Raw genomic sequence first — 13,094 nt, 5'->3', positions numbered from 1 at the left:
ACTATTAATTAGTTGACTATTTTTTGTTTTTCCTTCTAAACCTCTGCCTTTGATTTGGATTCTTAATCCTAGTACCTAGTGACTTCAAGAACATTATATTCTCTTAGAAAAAGCTTGATGGTGAATGTCGTCAAGCTAGGTGCATATGGGTAGGGTCAGGGGCCGGGGACAGAGAAGCAAGCAGGAACATTTATTTTATATAAGCCAGGATTTCTCTGTCTTGGCACTATTGACATTTTGGGCCAGGTAACTCTTTGTTGGGGTGGGGGTCAGTCCTCTGCACTACAGGATGTTTAACAGCATCCCTGGTCCCTGCTAGATACCAGCAGCACCTCCCGTTTAACAACCAAAAATGCTGTCTCCAAACATGGCCAAATGTCCCCTGAAGGGCAAAACTGCTGCTGGTTGCGAATCACGGATATAAGCCAAAAAAAAGTAGAGTACTGTATTTTCTGATTATGATCGTAAATACAGGAGTTACAAATATATAGAAAAGCTTAAGGGAAATTAAGATCCCTTGTAATCCCACTAACCAGAAATAACTATAATTTAAAAATTTGGTCCATCATTCCACACATTTTTCTATGTATGGGCTATATATTTTGGTTGAAACAAAAATGGGATCATATCATACACCTTATTTGTGGACATCCTTCCTTGTAATAAACTCAGCTTTACCATAATAATCATTTTTAAAGGCTGCGCAGTATTTCACTGTATTTACTGTAATTGGAACAGTCTTCTATAATATTGTGATATTATAAGTGAGATTCTCAAAGTGTGGTCCAGAGATCCCTGGAAGCCCCTGAGATCCTTTCGCAGGGTATCTGCAACGTCAAAACTATTTTCGCAATAATCCTAAAATGTTAACTATCCTTTTTATTCTTATTCTCTCATTAATGTGTGATGGACTTTTCCAGAGACTACAGGATGTGTGATATCACAACAGACTGAATGCAGAAACAGACAAGACAATGTAGTTTCTTCTACTAAAGCATTAGAGATTACAAAAATGTAAAACAATGCATTAACAACATCTGCAAAAATGTGAAACAATGCCACTCTTTCTTACTACATTTATTTTGTTTTGGAAAATAGTTATTTTCCATTAAAAAATGTTATATAGGTTTGTGTGTAATGAGTTTGTTATTTTAAAATAAGTATTTTTAAAATGTTTACATTTTGATTTCTAACATAGAAATTATTGATAGATATAATCCACATAAACAAAGCTCTTTGGGGTCCTCAAATAATTTTTAAGGGCATAAAGGGGTTCTGAAACCAAAAAGTTTGAGAACTGCTATTATAAACAGTGCCTTGATAGACATCTTTGCACATATCCCTATGGAATAATTTTACTATAAATTCCTAAAGTGGAATTGCTGGGTCAATTTCTTTTTTTTTTAAGTTTTAGTTTTTAGGCTTTTAACTTTGTTAAATTCCTATCCAGAGAGTTGAACCAATTTGCATTCCTATGATGAGTAGGTGAGATCTTTTCTTAGAATATTATAATTTCCCAGAATATTAGATCTTTCAAAACCACTGACAAAACACTACTGAAATTCACTGATTAACAGACCAAATAAATAATGGCAGATAGATTTTGGTTCCTTAGGCTTTTCAAAATGATAAAAAATTTTTTGACATGTTATGAAGGACAAATGTTGAAAGTCAGTTATGACTAGTCTTATGTAGGGGGTCCTATACTTAAACTTCTGAGTTATTCAGAAGCAACAGAATGGTTCAATAAGAGTTATCCTGAGCCATCTTTATTTCCCAAAAGGATCAAACTGACTTTTAAAATAAATGTATGGTAATTCTGGATAGGCAGTTGCAGCTGGTTTTCTGGGCGTTTGTTTACTAAGTTACCTGATAGTCCTCTCATCACTGACTTTAGTCCTCAGTTTCTGCACAACATGGTCCACGAGATCAGACTCCAGCACACGTTTCTCTGTTTGCCTTTCCTTCTCAAAAGACTTAACCTTAAAAAGAATGAAACAGATCCATCATTTCTGAAGCCAACAGGCTGAAGAGTACTATAGTAAGTCTACTAAGTCAACAGTTTAAGTTGATGGCTCTTAACCGGGGGTGATTTTGCTCCCCACAGGACATCTGGCAATGATTAGAGACACCTGTGGTTGTGACAGCTGAGGGGGGCGCTACTGGCATCTAGTGGGTAGACGCTAGGGATGCTGCTAAACATCCTACGACACACAAGACAGGAGCCCCAGAAAGAAGTATGTAGCCCCAAATGTCAAAATGCGGCTGCCGAGGAACCCTGGTCTAGATCAGAATAGCTTATTATAGGTGACAGAATTAAAAGAAAAAAAAAAAAAAAAAGGCCAAGACGAACCAGCTCCTATTTCATTTGATTCTTTCACATATTTTCCCTCTTAAACATCCTCGGGTCAGTCACCAAGGTTTCTACAACTCCTTGCCCCCTCCTTTCCAAACCCTAGTCCAGTCATCCCACTTTTACAGTGCCTATCTTTTCATCTTCACTCCCATGGCCAACACCCTGCCTTGGCTTGGGATAGCCTGATATCCTGCCCTCAGCTACCCCATCTCCAATTTTCCCTCACTCCATTCCATGCTACATATCCCTGCAGATGAATTTTTCTCACATACACCCTGATGTCCCCTTCTGTCCAAAAACATACACTGGCTCCCCCACTAACTGCTAAATCAAGTCCAAATTCCTTGGTTGGGCATTTTGGCTCTCCTTGATCTAGCTAGAACCATTCTCTCCTGCTGAAGTGCCCTCCTCCACAATCCTGCTTCACCCCAAATGCTTCACCCCTTCACTAATCAGGGTAATACCAGAAGAGTTCTCTGCTGGCCTGCCTCTATCTTTGGGACAATTCTACTGAAAGAACTACCATTACCATTGCTATTCCTTTGCTTAAAAGGCCTTTTTAGCACGTACCTATATCCTGCCCATCCATGAGGGTCCAGCATTAATCCCACCTCCATTCTGAAGAGTTCCCTGCTACCTCTGTAGTAACCTCTCAGGCTGATGAAACCTCAGAGAACTTTCTTGTTGGACTCTCACGGCACTGAGCATTTTCGAGCTCACAATCGTGCATGAATGTCTTCTGTTCCCTGCTGGATTATAGGAGCCTTGACAGCAGGGCCTGTGGCTTAAATGTCCCTGCATCCATGGTGGCCCTAAATTCAATCCCTCCTACACTGTGAATGCTTAATAATGCACTTGCTAAGTGGGTGAATGAAGTGATGTCTTGCTCTTCAAATATGAAGATGATGCTATTGACCCACCACTAACAGAGGCAGAAGAGTCAGAAGAGCTGGATGGGCTGGAACAATGTACTAAAATGAACAACATCACATTTAACAGCGATAAATGTGAAGTCCTGTCATCAAGCCTCATTGTAGAAGGCTGGTCAGACGTGGTGAGGACTGTGAAAAGGCCAGTGGGTTTTAGCTGATGATAAATTCAGGATGAGCCAAAAGAACTGCAGGGTTGCTAAAGTTAGTTCGCTTGTAGGCTGTATTAGGAGAAATATGTTATCTAGATTGAGGGAGGGCACAGACCCTCCTCATGTAGTCAGAACATGCTTACAGCACTCTGTAGAATTCTAGTATCACATTTAAGGACAGACATTGACAAAGTTAAGTGTGTCTAGAGGAGGTTAACTAGGAGGGTCAAGGATTTGGAAATCACATTATGAGGAATGGCTTAAGTAACTGGAATGTTTAAACCAGAAAAGAGGACACTTAAAGTGGCATGGCAGTGGTCTCCTAAAATTTATGTGATGGTAGTAAGAGAAGGAGGAAGAATTAGACTTGTTATTTTGACCATTCTGGAGGGCAGAACTAGGACCAGTGCATGTAAATTTGGGGAAGCAGATTCTGATTCAAGTTTTTAAAATTTGCTAATCATTATAGCAGTGGGTTACGATGCTGGAATTATCCAGCAGAGGCTAGACGATCATCTATTGGTAATATTACAGGAACAATCACTGCTCTGGAAGGGGCTTGATCGGTAGGACTTAGGGTCATTTATGATTTTGTGACTAACAAGCAGACTAGTAGTGGGGACTTACAAATCTTCCCATGAAGAAGTAACTACTGTAACAACTGCCTTTCTGCCTTAAACAACTAGAAAACCAGACAAAATATATAAACAGTGTTTTTCAGACATTGGACAACCACCAGTGGAGGACTGTTATCCCGAGAGGAGGGAAACAAACAAAGTGAGTCTACAAGTGCCCCAGATTACCATGCTGAGGAAGTCTGCAGATGGCAGGGCAGGGAGGAGGAAGCTAAACAGAGGCCAGGAGTCTTGCCGAGCTGGGGAGACTGTAGTTTAGGGAGGCCACGATGGCCAGAAACTGTGGGGCAGAGGACTGAAGAGGAGAGAGCTACACATAGAGAAAGAAAGATTTCTGAAGCTCTGCAGAGAAGTCCACTCACATCTTTGAAAGAGAAGTGATCTGTGCATGGGTGAGAGGGAACTATCCAAGGCTGGGGAAACAACCAGCAGACGTGAGTAGGCATAATAATTTCTGAAATCCACAGGGCCAGGAATAGTTCTTGTTCTTACCAGAGTAGAGACCTCATGACACATGGGGCCTCAGGCAGAATCCTCCAAAGGGCACTGCCTTAGGAGTGGGGCTAAATTAGACCTAGACTAAAGGCTGCCCGGGCCCTGCCCTAACAAAACTTAAAGTCAAGCCTAGAAAGGGTCAAACAGAATCCAAGGATCTTAACTACATCCCAGAACAGAGTCCAACAGTATTTGCAGGAACATAAGAAAACCCAGCACCAAAAAATGTAAAATTCATAATGTCCAACAACCAACCAAAAATTACTGGGCATACAAAGTGGAAGGAAAATACAACTCATAACCAGGAGAAACATCAATAGACAGAAACAGATCAGAAATGTCAAGATGATGGAATTAAAAATGACTATTATAAATCTTATAAAGAATATAAAGGAAACAAGAACCATGATGAGGAAAGAAATGGAAGACATTAAAAAAAAAAAAAGACACAGGGCTTCCCTGGTGGTGCAGTGGTTGAGAATCTGCCTGCTAATGCAGGGGACACAGGTTCGAGCCCTGGTCTGGGAAGATCCCACATGCCACGGAGCAACTAGGCCCGTGAGCCACAACTACTGAGCCTGCGCGTCTGGAGCCTGTGCTCCGCAACAAGAGAGGCCGCGATAGTGAGAGGCCCGCGCACCGCGATGAAGAGTGGCCTCCGCTTGCCACAACTAGAGAAAGCCCTCGCACAGGAGCGAAGACCCAACACAGCCAAAAAAAAAAAAAAAAAAAAAAGACACAAATGTAACTTGTACAGATGAAAAAACTACAATATCTGAAATAAGAAATGCACTGGATGGGATTAATAGCATATAAGATATTGCAGAAAACATAAGTGAATGATCCAGAATAAAGCATAGACAGCGAGAAAAAACAAACAAAACCCACCAAAAACAGAGCCTCAGTGAGGTGTGGGGCAAGAGCAAATGATTAACATACTGTAATCAGAGTCCCAGAAGGAAAAGGGACAGAACAATATTTGAAGAAATAATGTCTGAAAAGTTTCCAAATTTGATGAAAACTATAAATCTACAGTTCGAATCTACAGTTCTAATACCAAGTATTAGAACATAAAGAGTATCACATTGAGGCACGTCATATTCAAATTGCAGTAAACCAGTGACAAAAGAAAATCTTGAAAAGGTGCCAGAAAATAAAAAGAAACATTATATACAGAGATCAAAGCAGACTTTTAAACTATCAGGTCAGAAAACAATAAAACCCATGTTCAAAGTGCAAAAAGAAAAAAATGTAAATTGTGAGTTCTATACACAGAAAAATTACCTCTCAAAAATGAAGGTAAAACGAAGACTTTCTCAGACCAGTAAGAGTTGAGAGAATTCATTACCAGCACTAATCAGAAATATTAGGAAATTCTTCAGGCATAAAGAAAATGAAATCAGAATGATATCTGGCTGAACACAAAGGAACAAACAGTTCTAGAAATGGTAAATATAAAGGACATTCCTCCCTTATTTTAAAACCTCTTTAAAAGATAACTGACTAATTAAAAGCAAAATACTTACAATGTACTATGAAGTTAATAACATATGTAGAAAAATATTGGCCACAATAGCACAAAGGATGAGAGAGGGGAAATGGAAATATTGTTTTAAGGTTCTTACAACAATACATGAAGGTATATAATATTTTTGAAGGTAGAATGTGATATGTTAAAGATGTATACTATAAACCCTAGAGAAGTCTCTAAAAAAAATCCCACCAAAAATAAGAGTTATAGTTAGTAAACCAATAGTAGAGATAAAATGGAATAAAAGCTATTCAATCTAAAAAGAAGGCATGAAAAGAGAAAAAAATGGAAAAAAAGAACAGTTGGAACAAACAGAAAACAAATAGTAAAATGGTAGATTTAAACCCAACCATTTCAATAACTGCACCTCATATTAATGGTCTAACCACTTCAATTAAAAGGCAGGATTGTCAGAGTGGATACAAAACAAACTTCAATTAGTGACTGTCTCTAAATCCAAATTTAGCAGATTGAAGAAAAAAAAAAAGAATGGAAATCAATAAAATAGGAAATGAATGAACAAAAAATAGAGAAAAATCAATGACATCAAAAGCTAGTTTTCTGAAAAGACAAAATTGATAAATCTCTAGCCAGAGTGATCAGGGGAGAAAAAGGGAAGACATAAATTACCAATATCAGGAATGAAAGAGGGGATATCACTATAGATCCTACAGATAGTGAAAGGGAATATCTGAAAACTTAGGTGAAATGGAAACATTCTGAGAAAGATACAAACTACCAAAACTCATTTAAGGAGAAAGGCAATCTGATAGCTCTTTACCTAGGCCCCTGTGGTTTTACCAAACATTTGAGGAACTCTACCAAATATCTGAGGATGAAATAATGCCAATTCTACACAAAGTTATCCAGAGAACAGAAGATCCTACTAATTTATGAAGCCAACATCACTCTGCTATAAAAACCAGACAAACACGTTATAAGAGAAAAACAAGGGGAAAATATGTTGATTTTTTTCTTTTAAAAATAGAAATAAAGGTTATGAGGTGATATATTTATGAGCATTTTTATTTATTTATTTATTTTTGGTTGGGTTTTTTTTTAACATCTTTATTGGAGTATAATTGCTTTACAATGGTGTGTTAGCTTCTGCTGTATAACAAAGTGAATCAGCTATATGTATACATATACCCCCATATCCCCTCCCTTTTGCATCTCCCTCCCACCCTCCGTATCCCACCCCTCTAGGTGGTCACAAAGCACGGAGCTGATCTCCCTGTGCTATGTGGCTGCTTCCCACTAGCTATCTAGTTTACATTTGGTAGTGTATATATGTCCATGCCACTCTCTCACTTCGTCCCAGCTTACCCTTCCCCCTCCCTGTGTCCTCAAGTCCATTCTCTACGTCCGCGTCTTTATTCCTGTCCTGCCCCTAGATTCGTCAGAACCTTTTTTTTTTTTTTTTAGATTCCATATATATGTGTTAGCACATGGTATCTGTTTTTCTTTCTGACTTCCCTCTGTATGACAGACTCTAGGTCCATCCACCTCACTACAAATAACTCAATTTCGTTTCTTTTTATGGCTGAGTAATATTCCATTGTATATATGTGCCACATCTTCTTTATCCATTCATCTGTCGATGGACACTTAGGTTGCTTCCATGTCCTGGCTATTGTAAATAGTGCTGCAATGAACATTGTGGTACATGACTCTTTTTGAATTATGGTTTTCTCAGGGTATATGCCCAGTAGTGGGATGAGCATTTTTAGTTAAATGCAACATAGTAGAATTGGTTAGGAAGTAGCCAGAGGATATGCCAACCAGCAGGTATCAGCTATAGTTATTATTATTATTTTCTTAGATGGTCAAAGGGAACAAGGGGAAAAAAGTAGGGAAAATAACTAGCCATAGTTTTTTCATTTTTATTTTTTTTTGAGTTCAAAGAAAAGTGTTTAGATTCAGATTCTCTCTTCCTTATTTTATACACTTTCTCCAAAAACAGGCCTAGCAATTCAAAAGGAGAATGAAATAATGTATTTCCACCCCACAACCAAGGGCAGGACCTCAGTGGGAAGGTTGGGTGCTCCACGGTTAATACTGTTTGGGAAATCTGACTGTTGAATTGTGAAAGATTTCCTCTGGTCTTTACCTTGACATGGTTTCCTTCTTTATCTGAGACAAGGGCCACATAGGTGATTTCATGATGTCTGCAGTACTCCTGTAATTCCTCTTGGGACTGAAACAAATAAACACAGAACAGCTAGAACAGCTTCAAGTAATTAACGAGAATGAAAACACTGTGTTCAGTGGATTCTCAAAGTGAATAACTAAACATGCTGATTTCAGGGTTTATATAAATATTAAATATATAAATATTAAGCAAGAAGAGTACAGAATTCAAAGGGGGAATAAGACTTCTTTTGCTTTCCTTGCTTTCACTATTGTTCTAAGGGGCCATGCCATTCAATGTGGTCAGGACACAGTAAGAGGTTTTCAGAAGCTTCACATCTTGATAGAAGGTGCCCAAAATTACACACACACACACAAAGAGTGAAAAGGCCTTTGGGGAAAGCAAAGGCAACAAAAGAAATAGTAGAAGGTGAAAAGCAGAACTGAAGCATAAAGCAAAGAAGCATCAGAGCAGAGAAGCCTCCAGGGGACGCCCCTGTGTAGGGCTGAAGTCACCGTTACTGAGCTTATAATTTTACTTTAGGACAGAACACTTCTCTAACAATTTATGAAACAAGTAAACAAATGGCATAGGATACTGTTCTGTCAAATGACTATAATTTATTGCTCAGCATACTTCTGATATCAATTTTTACGTAACACACACAAAAATGGACAGCAGCAGCTCTTGGCAGGTAATGTGGAAGAAGCAGGTGGGAGGGTGGGGTTCTGTTTCCCTGGGCATCTCTTCACTCTCTGGGGCACCACAAGTGTGGGTGAACGTGTGAACAACTTGGAGGACCACCTGGGAGTGCAGCCCCTTCTGTGATCTGCTTGTACAGAAGTTAGTCATCTAAAGGCCCCCCTTTCTAAAGGGTAGGCAGGTGCTCAGTGGTGCCATTTTCCTCACCTCCACACCCAGAGCAAGTGTTAGGCCTGCTGTGGGAGGTCTGAAGATATAAAGCTACAAACACACTAAACACAGAATGCGTTTGGGAAGTGTGCTAGGCTGGATAATGGCCCCACAATGATGTCCACATCCTAATCCCTGGGAACCTGTGACTATGTTACCTTATATGGTAAAAGGGACTTTGCAGATTGGTTAAAGTTAAAGATCTTGAGATGGGGAGATTATCCTGGGTTATCTGGATGGGCCCAGTATAATCACAAGGGTCCTGGTAAAAGGGAGACAGGAGGGTCAGTTAGAGATGGAAGGACAGAAGCATAGCGTAGAGAGGAAAGAAGATGCCACCCTGCTGAGTTTGAAGATGGAGGAAGGGGCCATGAGCAGGAATGCAGGAGGCTTCTAGGAGCTGGAAAAGGCAAGGAAGTGGATTCTCCTCCTAAAGCCTTCAGGAGGAACCAGCCTTATCAGACACCTTGATTTTAACCCAGTGAAACGGATTTCAGCCTTCTGAATTCCAGAAATGTAAGATAATAAGTGTTGCTTTAGACCACTAAGTTTAAGGTAACAATCAGAAACTCATAGAGGAAGCAACTGAAACCACACAGATAAAGAGTTTGGCAGAAACTAAAGCCGTGGAGGATGATTTGCTATTGAAGCCACGACTATGTGCACTCCACTCACAGGTGCTTTTTGTCTCATTACCTGTGACCAGTCATACATTATTTCTGCTGTGATTCCCGCTGACCAGAGTTTCTGGGTTAGGTTGATGGCCCTGGACATGGACATCTGGCCAACACTTACAACGAGGAGGTCACAAGAGCTTACTGTAACCTGTATCAGAAACAGAGTGATTACGTTTAGAGGAGGGAGACTGTGGGCATGTATGTGAGGCCAAGGAGGCAGCGCTCATGTGAAAACAGGCATCTTAAAATTGTGTACAGCTACATAAATGCAAAAGTCTTCGCTTCAAATGACATGGTTAAAAAAAAAAGACACAGTCAAAAAACTTTTAGTCTTTTAGGATAGGGTAGTTGAAATTATTTCTAAGTCATCAGAAAGACATTCTTTTTTCTCTGGGAAAACTAATCTTGCCTGAAACATAGGGAAAAAACCATTTCTAGCTTTGTAGAGTACAGCAGTATTTATGAACAAAGGGCTTTGATATGAGTCTGCTAACAAGTGTAATATCTCACATTTACATAGCATATTACAGATGAGGAGAGTAAGGCTAGTGGACTAAGGTCCCCCAGCTAAGATCAGAGGCTAAGTACTCACACCAAGATTTAGGCTTGTCTCTCACGGCAAAGGTAATCTCCCAAAACCTCAGTCTATAGCTACCACATCTAAGGCTCCATGTGAATGACTACAAAATGAAAGACATCTCAAAGCACACTGGAAAGCAAAGCTGGAACTTACAGGTTCTTCCATGTTGAGGACAGCAGCAGTTATCTTGTCTATGGCTATGCTGACGCCAATGGCAGTAGGAACTGGCCCCAGAGCCTGTGGTCCTCTAAACAGGGGGATCTGTGGAGAGAGACACACAGCTCTGGTTATGAAATGGAGACGAAAGTGTGATTATAGGAAAAGCAACGATTTGCACTCTAACAGCAACTTATCAGAGGGTTCAACAAAATAAAGTGTGTGTGTGTGTGTGTGTGTGTGTGTGTGTGTGTGTGTGTGTAGCAAGAGAGAAAAGCAAGCACACATGCACTTCATGAATGCTGATGAATGTTGCATCTAGCTCTGCACTGTTCAATCTGGCAGCCACTAACCACATGGGGCTTGAGCATTTGAAATGTCTAATCCGAATTCACATGTGCTGTATATGTAAAACATACTGGTTGCAAAGACTCAGAATGGAAAAGAATGTAAATTAGCTCCTTAATAATTTTTAAATGTTTGATCACATGTTGAAATAGTATTCTGGGTATACTGGGTTAAATAAATGCTAATTATAAAGATGTAGAAAAAAATGTAAAATAACTCCTTAATTAAAAAATTTTTGATTACATGCTTACATATTATTTTGGATATATTGGGTTAAGTAAAATATATTATTACAATTAATTCCACCTTTTTCTTTTTACTTACTTTATGTTACTAGACAATTTAAAGTTGCATACATAGGTTCTAGACCAAGATGGGTAGGTACATTTCTCCCTATTCCTCCTGCTAAGCTAAAGCCCCTGGACATTACATATAAAACAAACATCAGACAACTCTGAAAGTGGAGAGAAGATGGCAGGCTGACCGGGGACCATGGGATCTGAGGAACGACATGTGGTGAGTTCCCTAGGTTTGGTTTTTGCCTCATATACTCTGGACTGGGTGCTGGAGAAACTGTCAACCCAGAAATGCCAAGGAGAACAAACAAGAGAGCCCCAAGGAAAACCCGCTGTCTCTGGTCAAAAGACCCAGAAAGGGGCAACCCAGCAAGACAGAAAACTTTTAGACAAGATCTGCCCTGCTCCAGTCAAACATCACAGCAAAAGCACAGACACTCCCACTCACAAAGGCTGAGTGCGGGCCAACACATTCACCCCTTCCCAGATGTAAGAAGGCCCTCGCCAAGTCCCAGCAGGGCGGCATCTGAGAAAACTAAATGGGGAGCCAGGGCTTTCCTATCTGCCTGGGAGTAATGCTTCCCCCAGCGGTGTCAGTGGAGACCAGGACCCCTAGGATCCCCGACTTCCAACCACACCCAAGCAGTAACAAGGCCCTCCTCCCCTCTGGGGTGGTGCCAGAGGAGGCTGAGTGGGAAGCTGGAACCTTCACCACTATCCAGCGGTAACAAGGCCACCTGCCAACTCCCCCATCCCCCCACCCCTCCACTATACTCTCAGTGGAGGCGTGCGGGAAGTGGTAACAAGGCACCCGTCCCACGCTCCGGATGTAGAGGAAGGCCGAGTGAGAAACACGGATCTTCACCCCCAACCGACATCAGCAAAGTGCCCCCCCTCCCCCGCCCCGCCCCCACAGTACAGTATCAGAGGAGGCCTCCTAAACCAGAAGATCTAGGGAAGTTCCAGAATCTCATAATGTAAGACTCAAAATGTCCAGAATACAACTGAAAATCGCACATCATAACAGGAACCAGGATCTCAAAGTGAATGAGAAAATCAACAGGCACTAATAAGATGACATAGATGTTGGAGTTATCTGGCAAGGATTTTAAAGCAACCAGCATAAAAATGCTACAACAAGCATTATAAATAGGCTCGAAACAAATTAAAAAAATGGAAAGTCTCAGCAAAGAAGTAGAAGACAAAAAATTCACTGGATTGGCCCAATAGCATAAATGGAGATAACAGTGGAAACAGAGAAATTGAAGATAAAAATCAATCTAAACAACAGAGAAAACAGACTGGAAAGCAGAATGTCCCAGAACCACAGGAGCATAACATTTGTGTCATCAGAGTCCTAGAAGGAGAGAAAAAAGAAGGTAAAGCTGAAAAAAATTGTAGAAGAAATAATGCCTGAAACACTCCTCCTCTGATACTATGCTGGATACTGGTCTAAGTTCCAGCTTCCCACTCAGCCTCCTCCGGCACCACCCCAGCAGGGAGGGGGACCTTGTTTCTGCTTGGGTGTGGGTGGAAGTCGGGGATCCTGGCCTCCACTGACTCTGCTGGTGGGGGCATGGGGGGCACTGCCCCCAGGCAGATATGAAAATCCTGGCTCCCCATTTAGCCTTCTCTGATACCTGCTGGGGCTTGGTGGGGGACCCACATTAGCAAAAGACAAACCTATAGACTCAAGAAGCTGAGAAAATCCAAAACAAGACAAATCCAAAGAAAGTCAGGCCAAGATACATCATAATTAAACTTCAAACTAAAGACAGACAAAAAAAAAAATCTTAAAAGCATCGAGTGAGAATCATCTTTCCTATACGGGAAAAATAATTCAAATAACAGCAGATTTCTCATCAGAACCCAAAAATTTTGGGTAAATACAGTAGA

At 40.5% G+C, this 13,094-nt stretch overlaps 1 protein-coding gene across 6 annotated transcripts in view; it reads right to left on the bottom strand.

Annotated features, from left to right (window-relative positions):
• Nucleotides 1-13,094, bottom strand: part of EIF2AK4 (eukaryotic translation initiation factor 2 alpha kinase 4) — a 108,237-nt gene that overhangs the window by 5,903 nt on the left and 89,240 nt on the right. For all 6 annotated transcript variants that reach the window (XR_014242518.1, XM_082384915.1, XM_082384916.1 and 3 more), the window contains 4 exons: nucleotides 10,552-10,659; nucleotides 9,838-9,966; nucleotides 8,209-8,295; nucleotides 1,870-1,982 (listed from right to left, as the gene is read on the bottom strand). Coding sequence is in view for 5 of the 6 variants with exons in the window: in XM_082384915.1 (XP_082241041.1) it covers nucleotides 1,870-1,982; nucleotides 8,209-8,295; nucleotides 9,838-9,966; nucleotides 10,552-10,659 (437 nt within the window). In the remaining variant the exon portion in view is untranslated. The remainder of the gene's footprint in view (nucleotides 1-1,869; nucleotides 1,983-8,208; nucleotides 8,296-9,837; nucleotides 9,967-10,551; nucleotides 10,660-13,094) is intronic.

This window comes from Balaenoptera borealis (assembly GCF_965194805.1).
Source record: "Balaenoptera borealis genome assembly, chromosome: 3".
Taxonomy (NCBI): domain Eukaryota; kingdom Metazoa; phylum Chordata; class Mammalia; order Artiodactyla; family Balaenopteridae; genus Balaenoptera; species Balaenoptera borealis.
Note: the sequence above shows the minus strand (reverse complement) of the source record. Positions and strands in the feature narration are given on the sequence as shown.